At 47.6% G+C, this 13282-nt stretch overlaps 1 protein-coding gene across 1 annotated transcript; it reads right to left on the bottom strand.

The window, feature by feature from the left end:
- Positions 1–2473: 2473 nt before the first annotated feature.
- E(Pc) (Enhancer of Polycomb) lies at positions 2474–13121 on the bottom strand. Its single transcript, XM_017250629.3, has 11 exons — positions 12934–13121; positions 10697–11888; positions 10499–10634; positions 10201–10439; positions 9983–10137; positions 9749–9916; positions 9509–9690; positions 9057–9448; positions 8877–8989; positions 5412–8809; positions 2474–5281 (listed from the first exon to the last, which is right to left on the bottom strand). The coding sequence occupies exons 2-11, from the start codon at positions 10847–10849 to the stop codon at positions 4062–4064; spliced, it is 6156 nt and encodes a 2051-aa protein (XP_017106118.2). The 5' UTR covers positions 10850–11888; positions 12934–13121; the 3' UTR covers positions 2474–4061.
- Between the last annotated feature and the right edge of the window lie 161 nt (positions 13122–13282).

Below are 13282 nucleotides of genomic sequence, written 5' to 3'. Positions count from 1 at the left end.
TAATTTTCGGATTTTTTGGGTCTGCTTAAGTGCAACCTATGAGAATCGAGGAGGAGGGCGCTTTTTTATAATTAATAATTTTAAAAAATTTTATTGAATATATACCAAATTGAAGCTTTTTCTGGAATGTTAGTATACGCAATCAAACCGTAAAATTGTACTCTTCATTACTGTTGGACTTATATGCGCCCTTAAAAGTAGGCAATGGAAATATAAGTGTTTACATTTTCAGATTTATAATTTGTAAACAAACATGTTTTTCTTTAGAAATTATCGATGAATCAAGTTAATTAAGGATATGTAAGGAAGGAATTAAGGATTTACTATGCATACATATGTATATCAATAATATCGGATGTAGTTAACCGGATGTAGTTCAGGAAAGTATCACCAAAAGTCCCAAGCTTATATCTGCATTATTATTAAAGTCAATAGAATTACTGACCATTCAGTTATATAACAGCTATAGAATATAGTCTATAGTTGACTTTGTAACTTTTCAAAAACCCCAAAATTATGGCTTTTCCCAATGAAAAGATATATACAAGTTGTTTTTTTTAATTTTTTTTTATTTCTTGTAATCATGCATTCTGTCATTTTGCATTTAATTTTTGTTCGCCTTTCAATTAGTTTTCAATAATATTCGTAATCGCTCATCACCGCTGATATTAATATTTATATTTTTATGTACACCATTGAAATTCGGGCATCTTTATGGAGCGGATCGGGCCGACTGCCCACATCCAGATTTATAATTACACATATTTGAATGAGTTTTCCAGCTTCATGCTTTCTAAATATGTAATTAATTTGTATTTTTTATAATTTTTTTTTGTTTTGTGTTTACTACTTGATAGCTTATGCAAGAAACAGTTAAAATCGCTTATGCCGTTTATTATTATACCATTTTTAATCATAAGTTTATTCAATTATCCATCAATCTCTAAGTTAGTAATTTTTTTTTTATTATTTCTTGTTTCCTTGTGCTTTGGTTTATTTTATACAGTGTAGCAAATAGTCTCAATTATATAGATTAAATATTTTTTATGTTAAATATACGCTTTAAAGTTTTTGTTTTCGTTTTTTTTTTCACTTAATTACCACAACAAGCGTTTTCAGTTTTCTTATTTGATTTACTAACAATACATATACAATATTTGATACGGGAATCGGGTAAAAAGATGTTTGGGTTCAAAATTATTGTAAAGTTTTCGAAAGAATTCCTTAAAACATTAAACGAACACACGGTACTTTTTAAAGAAATTTTTCAAGGGCTGGGAACTTTGAAATGAAAATATTTTAAAAATTAAATAGACGACCTTTTTTGAAGTTTACTTTTATACAGAGAGGCTACATGCAGATTAAGCTATTAATACTCGATTGGTAAATTTTACATATTTAGGAGATTATAGAGCATTACGGATAGAGCGTCAGGGATGTTGTGAGGGACTTGGGGAGTTAGGGTGTGGTGTTGTGTGTCCTCTAGATGTGTCTGCTGCATTCGCTGTAAACAATTTCACATTTAGTTATGGTTCATTTCAAATACGAATACGCAAAATGGCTGTATCGATTATATATGTATATATATATATTTATAATACATAAATATCCTTTGTAATATATATTGTATAGTTTCCCTTTGGTTTTCTTGCGTGTACACTTCATGCAAAAGAAGAAGTTAAAAACTGTTAAGTACATATAAAAAATATTCATATTCAGCCGAATACTCAATTCCTCACTTGCAGAAAGACATATATTTTTTGGAAAATTCTTAAAATCCTTTGAAAGGGAATCGGAATAAATGTAATTGGAATTGAGAACAAGACTGCTGGCTATAACTATTGTAGTTAATCGTAATTATGTACAGATATCGTAAATTACTAGACAAAAATGAGTTAAAAAACTCTTACAAAGTCAAAGCTATGATTTCATGGGTTTTGTTTATAATTTCTATTTCGATTTGAATACGACAATGGGGCGCATCTCCAAAAAATGAAATTTCGAAGGATCAAAAAACGTTTACTGAGACAGTCGATTTGAATCGTATGTATATGGTTACTTTATGTACACAGCTATACTTTCTATATATTATAGTATATATTCTGATGACTAATCTGCTATATGTTCACTGGTTAGATAGAGTTTCGTGTTCGTGTTACCCGTATTTGCTGTTGCAGAGATTTCAAATCATAAAAGTTGAATGCATCACAATTGGTTTAATATATGGATAATGGATGATGGTTTATGCAAAACGGAAGGATCGAAGAAGACTGAATGAATCTGTGGCCGCCGGTCATAAGATACTCCGAATACTACACATTCAAGGTACAAGATACAAGATACTGGCATGCAATCCCCTCCGACTCTGAGAAGGACATAAAGTATCTATGTAATTTGGGATGGGGATTCGGTCAAGTGCTGAAACTGAAAAAACATGAAAAACACAAAAACAAAAGGTGACGATATCTTTCAGTTTTGCTGAATGAATTTAGATTTAATCAGAGTTTCGATTGGTTTAAGTTTGCAATTTCTTTTCCATTTTATTATCGCTCTTGCTTACGCTCTTATCGCTCTACAATTTACAAACTACGAAATTATATCGCTACATAATTATTGTTTAAATGTTTTTTGTTATTTTCGTTTTGCTTTACTCGGTTTTGTTTTGGATTTAAAATATTATCATAGTTATCATTAGTTTATATTTTGTTTAGCATTATTTTGTTTATGCTCTTGCTCCGACCATTATCGCATAAGCATTTTACTGTTTGCAATTACGAATACAATTAAAATTATTACCTTGTATAAAAAATAATAATTATAATAGCATACAATAATAGTGATTTTGCGCAACTCTCAATCCGTTGCCTCTGCAGTTGCATTTTATAGTTAAAATAACTAAATGTAGTTTAATGTGTTTTTGTTTTTGTTTAAGTTACAGGATAAGTTAATTTAATTTACGTACATTGAAAAATGTGGTTTTTGTTACTTTCTTATTTTTTGTTGTTGTTTTTATCCTCGAGCTGCCCTTAATCGCCACGCCCTTAATTTGGGGATTGGATGGTGGTAGGGTGCTGGTAGGGTGGGGCGGTGGGTCATCTATCGAGCAGCCCGGCTAAAGCGCGTGGTTCTGAAACGGCGTGAGCCCGGGAGAAGGGCTCTCCTCCCCATCGTTACAACTATTCGTATCACTAATTATAGTTTCATTAATCATAATTCTTGTTTTTTACTTTGTGTGTGTGTGTGTGTGTTTTATGCAATTATTATCGAATATTTACAGTTTGCTATTTAACACTTGAGTTGATTCTGCTGTTGGTTTTGTTTCGGTTTCTGATTTTTTGTTGGACAAGAAGCGTAGTAGTAGTCGGGTAGTAGTAGGGTAGGACTATAAAGAGTTGCTCTCACAACCAGCGAATCGAATCTCTAGGCCGAGAGAAAGAGCCAAGTTTTAGGTATGCATTTTCATATACATTGTACATATATATATTATGGTTTTATTAATTTAATCTTATTATGGTTTAGGGTTAGGCGATCTTGAAAAATAAGACCTAAATCGTTATACACACATATGCTTCTATATATGGCTATAGAAAATCAAATAAAGCGAAATCTGTTAATGGTGACTTTTTTTTTTTATACAACATGTCGTCCTCCCCATCCTGCCACACTCTTTCGCTCTTGGCCCTCTCCTTTGCCGGCTAGAAGATCCTCCTGCTGCTCGGCTATTTCACAATTCCACATATATATATTTCTAGATTCACACCAAATAATGATTTAATGGTTGTGGGTTGCGGGTGGTGTTTAAGTAGTATGCGTGTGTGGTGGTGTAGCTACGAAATTTTGTAAAATCTAGTTTATGATTGGCATTAGCCCAGCTCGCTCTTGTTGACCAGGCAGAGGGCACAGCAACAGTTGCTCGGCTTCTGCAACAGCTGGCCCAAGTCCATTTGGGCCTCCGCCAGAGGCAGGGATATGGCCACCGCCTGGGGTTCCGTTGCCGTCGTCTTAGACGACGGCTTTGCCGGTTGCGGGTGTACTCGATGTTAGCTCTTCCCCTCCGCGTCTCATCTGTTGATGGTGGACGTCACTCCCGCTACCCCAGCTCCAGCTCCGGCCCCGGCTCCAGATCCTCCAGCAGCTACCGTAGCATTCACGCCGCTCGTGCTGCTCACAGTCCCTCCGGCTGCGCCTGCTCCGCTTCCATTGTTGTTGTTGTTGTTATTGCTGGTGGGCAGAACCACGCCGCCGTTATTCGCACTGGCTATCACCTGCTCAACGGTGAGCGCCTTGCCCACTTCCTTGGTGTTCAAGAGAGTGCCCTCGGAGCTCACATTATTGGCATTGGTGGCCACCAATTGCCGGATCGTCGTTGTGGCCGTGCCTACGGCTCCTCCGGTGCTGTTGACGGTGGTGCCGAGCGGCAGGGTCCTGGTTATAATCGCCGAGTTGTTGAGCCTTCCACGGAGCACCTGTTGCAGCCCGCCCGGACCCAGTTGCATCTGCACCTGGCCGCTGTTGTTCTTCTGCAAGGGCTTCACGTTCAGCAGGCTGGTGTACAGCACTCGCTTGTCACCCTGACCGGCCTGGGCATTGCCGCCGGTCGCCAGTGTCTTGAGCTTCTGGTGCTGGGCGTGCGTCTGCTGCTGCTGTTGGGACTTGTTCAGCACCACTGTGGTGGACGGCTCGCCGGTGCCAGTGCTGCTCACGAAGTTCAGCTTGATGTTCGAGTTGGGTAGCTCCTTGTAGTGCAGCTTCTGGGTGGCGGATGCCGCAGCCGCTTGAAGCTCGCCGGCCGTGGCTATGGTGAAGTTGCCAGTAGATCCTCCGCCGCTGCTGTTGCTGCTGGTCAGGAAGATCTTGTTCGACTGCTGGGGCGTCGCCTGCGTCGTGATGATGGCCGTGGTCGCCGGTTGCAGGCTGTAGTTGTGGTTGGCTGCAATGGCCGCCGCCGAGTTCGGCTTCAGTTGCTGCTGGGACTGACCAGACACCGTCTGTTGCTGCTGATGGAGATTGAGATCCGAGACCAGAACCGGGTACGGGCTCATCTTGACCATTTTCAGTTTCTGCATCTGTTGTTGTTGCTGCTGCTGCTGCTGCTGGAGGGTGTCCCCTGCCTCCAACTGATCCCCTGTTGTGGTGGCCACCAGTTCGTCCTCATGCTGAACCAACTGCTGGAGCTGTTGCTTGCTAAGCTGGATCTGTTGCTGCTGCTGCAGCTGCTGCTGCTGTCCGGCAATCACCTTTCGCTGCGAGAACTTTCGGTTTAGCAACAGTTTGTTGATGTCTGCAAGAGATTGTGGAGCAAAAAGAGGTTTTATTAGTTTATTATTTAATTCTGTGGGTTGGGGTTTAATGAAGAATAACCTCCAGATTAGATAAGCTAGGTAGAGGTATTATTCCCTCTGGAAACTCACCTGTATTCTCCGGCCCATTGACCTGCCTCTTCTGGGTGGCTCGACTGGTCCAGACTATCTTGCTTCCCACCGCTGCCGGGGAGGTGTCCACCGAGGTGGAGAGCACCGCTGTGGTAGCCACCGCCGTGTTGGTTCCGCTCACTTGACGCCACACAATCGGCTGTTGTTGCACCTGCAACTGCTGCTGCTGTTGCTGCTGCTGGACATTGTTGCGGGTGGGCGTGGTCACGATAAGTGGCGTGCTAGTGGTCACCTGCTGCACCTGTTGCAGCTGCTGCTGCTGTTGCATTCCAGCGATGCTGTGCACGGCCAGCTGCTGGCCACTGGCAGTGTTGATGATGTTGACACTGGAGCCGGAGTTTGTGCCACCGCCGCACGAGCCATCATCATTTTGCACCTTCACGTTGGACAGCGTGATGACTGTGTTGGGTCCAATCGATGCAGTGGTGGCTCCTCCGCCGGAGACTCCCGTTTTCTGGATGGCATAGGTCACCTTTTGGGCCGCCGCCGCAGCTGCGGCTGCTGCCGTGGCCGCAGTTACGATCTCGCCGCTGCTGGTGGTGTAGATCATGTGGTTGCCGGTGGCGCCAGCGCCGGTCGCTTGCAGGGGCGTCAGTGAGCGGGAGGGATCGCGCTGCATCTGGAAGAGCAGCTGCTGCTGCTGCTGAGGATTCTGGTTCTGATTGGAGGTCTGAGGGGTCGCCTGCCGCTGCTGGACGGTTACATTGCGGAGCTGGGCCTGCGCCAACTGATGCTGCAGTTGGGTCGGCAACGGGCTGCTTCCGGTATGGGGCGTGATGGTCACAATGTCGCCCACAGCTGCTCCGCCGCCGTACTCCGTCCGTGCAATGATCTGGGGCGTGGCGGTGGCGAACTGGTTGAGCAACTGCGTCACCTGCGGCTGCTGCTGAGGTTTCTGGGTGGTTATCTGGGCGGGTATGCTGATCAGCTGCGTCGTGGGCAGAGCTATCGATTGGGATTGCAGTTGCGTGGGTGCAGCTACCACAGGGACAATCTCCGCCTGGGGTTTGTCCACCGTCGGCTCCATCTTGACCGTAACTATGGTTGGTGCTGGTGCTGCTGCTGCTGCTACTGCTGGTGTCTCCTTTGTCGCCACGATCTCTGGCTGGCCTGCTTCCGCCGGAGGTTCCTCTTTGGGGGTAACCACCTCTGGCGGAGCCTGGCTGAAGAAGAGCTCCCGCTCCTTGACGGAATCCACGGTGGGACACACTGTGAACGCCGAACTACCCATCGTGCCATGCGCTAATCTCGTTTTGCGATTGCGACCAGCGCGCTTGGAAGAGTCCTGGCCACCCACCTTGGGCTTCTTCTCGTCGATGCAGTCCAGCAACTGGTCGGCCATCTCCACTTCGTCCACGGCCGCCTCGCCATCCAAAATGCCATTCCAGAAGTTGGTGGCCTGGTTGAGGGCCTTTGGATCGTCCATAGCGCATTCCTGCAGGATGTTGTCCAGCATGTCGTGGTTGTTATCCTCGTCCTCATCGTCGCCCAGCAGGTTGTTGATGTCGTTGAGGGAGTCGCCGCCGCTCAGGTTGAACTCCAAAGCGGATCCCGAACCGGACCCCGAGCAGTTGGGACTCTTGCTGCTGCCGCGGGCATAGTCCTGGGCTTGCACCGTTTGCAGCAACTGAGAATCGGGCTCGAGATCCGTGTACTTGAACAGCGCGCTCAGGAAGTACGAGTTGGAGTCGGTTTCATCCAAGCCAGGTTTTCCCAGGCGGTTCATCTCCACATTAATGGGCGTACTCTGGGTCCAATCCACTGCATGGGCGTCACAGGTCTTGCCGACATCGCAATCCTGACTGTCGGACAACTCATCCGTGGGCGTCTTTGGCCGGAAGTGAATCCAATCCCGTCGGATCTCGGAGAGCAGTTCGTTGCATATATCCAAGCGCTGGCTGGAGGTGGGCGAGAGGCCGCCCAGGTAATCCACATCCAGATCATCGTCGACGGGAGCCTGAATGTACAGGTCCTTGGGTCTCGCATGCACCTGGGTATTGCGCAGATTTCGCAGCCGAATCACATCCGGCACCTGATTCAAGCAGGCGGCCGAGTCCTCCTCCTCCATCCGCCGCCTGTATTCCTGCTCGACCTGCTGCTGGTGCTGTTGGGCCTCCAGCTCTTTCTTGACGGCCGTGTGCCGAATAATGCTGCTTAGCTGAGCGAGATTGACGTCATCCTCGGCCTCGTCGTCCATCAGCTCGGGATCGGGATCGGGAACGGGGGTATGCGTGGCGGACTGCAGGACAGCGGCGGTGCGAATGCTGCTCAGTGGCTCGTTGGAATCGTCGGCGTCGATTAGCTCGCGCTTTATATTCTTGGCCAGCTCCTCCAGCGAGGGTCCTGGTATCGCGGTCGCTGCCTCTGCGGCGGCGGCTGCTTCGGCGGCTCGAGCTGCGGCCGCTGCCGCCGAGGTGGAGGGCTCTTCACCGTCGCCCTCTCCGACACCTGCTTCATCTGCCTCCTGCTTTATCACATTGATTTTTTCGCTAATGCTAACATCCTTATTCATAACACTACTACTAATATTACTATTGTTGTTGTTCAACACGGTGTTAATGTTGTTGTTGTTGTTGTTGGAACGGTGGTGCTGCTGATGATTGGCTCGCGGCGGCTGCAACTGCTCCTCCTCATCCTTGTTCTCCTCCTCCTGCTGCTGCTGCTGCTCCTCCGGTGCCAGATTCTCGCAAACTGACTTATCCTTTTCCTCCTCCTTCTTGAGTTTCTCACCCAGAACCTTGGCCAGTCGCTGGAGGTAAGCCCTGGGCAGGGGAACCAGTTCTGGCTTCATCTCCTGCTCCGACTGCTGATCGTCTCCCACACCGACCACCGATTCTGAGGATCTCTTTAGCCGCTTGGCTGCATTCGATTCCCTTAGCTGTTGCTTCATTCTTCGCAACCGCCGGCGTTTCTGGCGAAGATCGAGGCAATTCTGTGGCAACGTAACCGCGGAACTATACATTCCTATTCGCGACACATTCTCGTCGTCCGTGCCGATGTCCTCGTCTTCGCCCTCCAAGTCCAAGCCTTCATCCAGTTCCAGTTCCTTTGCCTCCCGGCCAGGGTCTGCCTCCGCTGCTGGTTTCTCCGCGTCGTTGGCCGGTTCCACCTTGACCAGTTCCGAAGCAGGGGTCTCACCATCAAGAGGCTTGCCGGCGGGCACCAAATCCACCACTGTGGGCGGTGAACTGGGCTTCGACAGCTGGGCCGAGTGCTCGTGCATCATTTTGTCGCCCCGCTTCCGATCGACCACCACACTCTCCATCACGGTGTAGTCCAACTGCGACCAGAAGTCGTCGAAATTCGTTGTAGCCCGATCCAAAATGATTCGGCCACCGCGACCCATTCGGCGACGCGCGAATCCGATGCATCGTGGCCTGCAAGATTATCCCCATTTGGGTTTCAGTACGGGATTGGATGGGACAACCAACTAAGACAACAAACCTTGGATTGTTAATGGAGGTTAGCGTGTAACGGTATTTGGTATCCGGGCAGGCTCCACTGGGCATCTCCTCATCGGGTGATTCCCACGGCCAGCGGACATCTCCGTGACGTGTCTGGAAAAAACCACCAAAAAATATCAGTTAAGTTTGCCGAGGAGAAGCTGGGGAGGATTTCAATTACCGGCAGGTATATACAGCTCGACTTGCGCCTAAATGCAAACGGCGCCTCGTCCTCGCTCTCGGAGCCCAGCTTGTTGCCATTCTGGGCACCGCCGGCGCCAAAGTAATCATCCTCCTCGCTGTCCGCGATCGAGTCGTTGGCAGCCGGCGAAGCGCTCTGCTGTCTGCTGAGGTGGTGCAAGTGGTGGGGCAGGTGGTGGGCGGGTGACGCTCCGGCGACTCCCGACGCTGGCAAATACTGTTGCTGTAGCGGCTGCTGCTGGTGTGCTTGATGCTGCGTCTGCGGCTGCTGCTGGTGCTGCTGCTTGTCGCGTGGCAGTTTGTGCTTGCGCTTCTTGTACGGTCGCTTCTCCTTGCGACTGCTTCCATTGCCACTGCCACTGTTGATGGCATCTGTGGATGACATTTAAAGATTAGAATAATAGAACTTGAGAGACTCGAGGCTACCCTTACCCATTGTCAGATTCGACGTGTTCAGGTACTGCGACGCTGAGCCGTAGACATTGGCATTACCCGCCGCTCCAACACCGCTCGGCAGCAGACCCGTGGGCAGGGCGGCCAGAATGGCACCAGCCGTTCCCACCGCCGCTGTCCCTTGTGAGTATTGATTCGTATACAATGGATTATACGCGGGTCTGTAAATAACAACATATTAGAAAGGATTCTCTGGATAGAAAGTCAATAGGAACGCACCTTGTGGTCTTGTACTGAGCATTCAGCTCCGAGTAGACAGCACCGTTGAAGTCACGCATCTCGACGCGCTTCTCAAAGATGTTCACCGTCATCCGAAGATGATCTCGCTTCGTCTCCTCGCGCCGTCGAACCATCTCCAGTATAGCTGTGGCGCGTCGTAGGTCCCGTCTAGAGTGGATTATAAAATATATGTTTAGAGATCAGGAAGGCGGGAAAATCAATCTCAATTCTTACCGCAGCTTGAGCATCTTCTCGTAGGAGGCCTCGTCGTTCTTGCGATTCTTGCGGGTTTGCATTTTCTCAGTACGCCGTCGAAAGGCCAGATACGGATTATTGGAGCTGGCGCCGGGACGGCTCTCTGTCTTCACCGTAAGAATGAGCGGGTGTTGCTGCGAAAATTAAGAAACAGGGCTATAGAGATCAGGCCATAGGGATATCTGCCAAGCATTTACCATCTTGAGGCGCTTGTTGAGCCAGTAATCGTAGACGGATATACTGGTCTCGTCATCCTGGTTAAGCAGCGATTTGGCCTCGTTTAGCGTTACCACCGTCTGACCGGAGCTCTTCTCTAGCCGATCCATCATCTGCTCAAACTTCATTTCAGTGAGCTCCAGACGCTGCTGCTGGCCAAGCCACTCCTCGTCGGCACTGTCCATGTCGTAATCGGGTACCTCAGTGTCCAGACCAAGAGCTAAAGGATAATAGAAGACTTGTATCCGAGAATAAACCTAATCTCGTGTCATATCTTACGTTGCATGTGGATCATTTGGCGGGGCATCTTATAATCTGGCGGATAGTAGGCATCGTAGAAGGGCTGATCCGTCTGCAATACCTCCGGTGTGGGGATAATCAGACCCGTGCATATGGCCCGTTGCAGATGGTGCTCCTGTAGAATCACAACCAAAATTAGAGACCATCCTAGATGATATTGGATGTGAGATGACTTACCGACTCCTCCTCCTTCTCCATGCCACTGGGCATCTGCGGTACCGCCCTGTTGATGGCTGAGTACTCGGGCAGATCGGGCAGTTCCTCCGCCAAGTAGATGGGCATCTGCTTGGACGGATCCAGGTGGCGGGCTCTGAACGACAGCTTCGACATCTTGCTGACTTTTGTTTTCTGACTGGGAGGTGGTGGTGGTGGAACGTTTCTATTTTCTGTTGTGAGGATGGTGCTGTTTGTTTTTGTTGTTGTTGTTGGTATTTTTTTTAAGTGGAATTGGCTGCTTAGGTGGCTATGGATGATAGTGATCCTGCGGCTAACCAACTGTGAAGCCGCGGACTTGTGCTGCAACTCCTGTAGCTGTAGCTGTAGCTGTGGCCCCTGCTTCTGGTGATCCTACTAGGGATACTCCGAACTGTTGGCTTCGTTGTGGCTCTTCTACTCGCTATGGGGGGAGATGTTAACTCCACTATGTTGTGCTCCTCCTGCGCCGATGAGCTGGCACCGGGGCTGCGGTGGCTGTGGCTGCTCTGCCAGCTGGTTAACGCAGCCCCTGTGCCCGTTCCCCTGGCTGACGTAGTGCCTCCTCTGCTGATGCCTCTGTTTGTTGTTTGTTGATTTTGATCGGCGGATTGCCGTTTGTGGGTGGCAACTTTGGTGGCTATATAGAGCGTATCCTCCTGACAGGCCCCCTGCCGCAGTCGCTGCAGCTCCTCCTTCGCCTTCTCCTCCTCGGCCGGCGCCGCCGCCTCAGTGGGCCGCTCCCTTAGCGGCTGCCTTGCTCTCGCCCGCTTCTTTTCGGCCTCCTGCTGTCGTCCTTGCTCCTTGTCGTGGATTTCCGCTGACAGCGCCGACAGCAGCCAGATGGCCAAGGTGATGAATGTATTGCAATTACGACGACAACGCAATGGTAGCAACAACAATAGTGACAACGAATGCAGCAGTTGTGTCGACGACATTTTTCACGTTGAAATCGAAGGATCTATGTGAATTGGCATAATTACGTTCATCAAATTTGCACATTTCAGTTCATCGTCGGTTTTTGTTTTTTTTGGAAATCGAAATTGTTTTTTTATTTTGTTGCTTCTGCTTCTTCCGCTGCTTCGTATCCTCTTTCAAATATTATTATTATTGCTGTTTACTTCTTGACTTATTTTTTTTTTCTTCGTAGTTACCGTTATCGTTGACTGATAAAAATCTACAAACAGGGGGACAACAACAAAAAGTAGTAAGTAAACAACTCACACATACAGACACACACACACACACACACACACACATTTATAGACGAAATTAATAATAGGAGGAAGAGCGCGCGCGGGAAAAATATTACAAATCTGGATGTACACACATACACGCAGGTAGATGGTAGGTATACGGTTTCAAAATTAATAAAAACACGCACAACAACATGATGGCTTGTGAATCACTAGTATTGTCCGACTCATAGTCTCCTGATCGTTTATTTTGGCGTTTAATAAAAACTGTGCGAAAAATGCCAAATCATAGAAAGCCGCTCGCCGAAAAAAAGGCGGCATAAACAAACACACGCGCGGCGACAGAATCAAACAAACGCGGCGAATTGCACGAAGTGAAAAAACACGAAGCGCAAAACACGACGAAAAAGTGGAGAAAAAAGACCCAGCAAACTCCGCCTCATGTGAGTTTTGTTTTTTGCATTTTTTCGCCAAAATATTTATCCGCCAACACTTGCGTGTATTTTTCTAGAGTGGGGCTAATTTTTCACACACTTTACCGCACTTTTCATGCACCAGCGAGCGCAATTTTGTTGATAAATGGCTCGAAAAATTTACACAAATTTCCCGATTTTGCGTATAGCGTGGTTCTGCTGGAAAGCAATAATGGCGGCCAGAGAGCCGAACACCGACGACGCTGAAGACAACGAGGCCGCGATTATTTCGCGCCGCCGGCTGGACCGCCGATTAGCGGCGAGTCTTAAGCGTGTCAAAAAATGCATTCTTCGCTGGTGAAAATGACTCAAAATAGTTGCAAAAAATTCAATTAATTTTATTTTGTATTTTTCAAGTCTAAACGCGGCCTGCTTGTGACAGAAAATATTTATTTTGCAGCGTAATTGTTATCGATACATCGCCGTTCACATCGAACGTATGCACGGCCTCACACTTCGAAGTCACTCCGAAAGTGTGACTGGCGCCCTCTAGCTAAAGAGCCAGCAAATTTTTTTTCACAAACAAAAAAATCGATTTAATTTTTTCACGCACATTTTTCACACTGATTTTGGCCTAATATCACGTTGTAAATGGGCCGAAACATGTATTTTGTGGTGTATTTACCACTGCCGCACGATTCCAGCTAGATTTAATCAGCTACGATAGCGCAAACGGGCGAAATTGTTTTTCAGCAGCTGGACACGTTTTTACTTAATGGGCGGCCATCACGAATGAGATTTTCGGAGTGGTCGGAGTAGGGCAATCGTCGCAATTCTGACGAAATTATTCTGGCTACCTCTCAGGGCGAAAAAATTGATGAAATCGAACGCTATTTTCGCCGGAACCTGTGAATTTTTGAGGGGGCTCGCATACATGCATTGGGAAGGCTGCATCCAGCTTA

This window comes from Drosophila bipectinata, chromosome 2R, assembly GCF_030179905.1.
Source record: "Drosophila bipectinata strain 14024-0381.07 chromosome 2R, DbipHiC1v2, whole genome shotgun sequence".
Classification (NCBI taxonomy): domain Eukaryota; kingdom Metazoa; phylum Arthropoda; class Insecta; order Diptera; family Drosophilidae; genus Drosophila; species Drosophila bipectinata.
The sequence above is the reverse complement of the archived record's forward strand: the minus strand, read 5'-3'. Positions and strand labels throughout refer to the sequence as shown.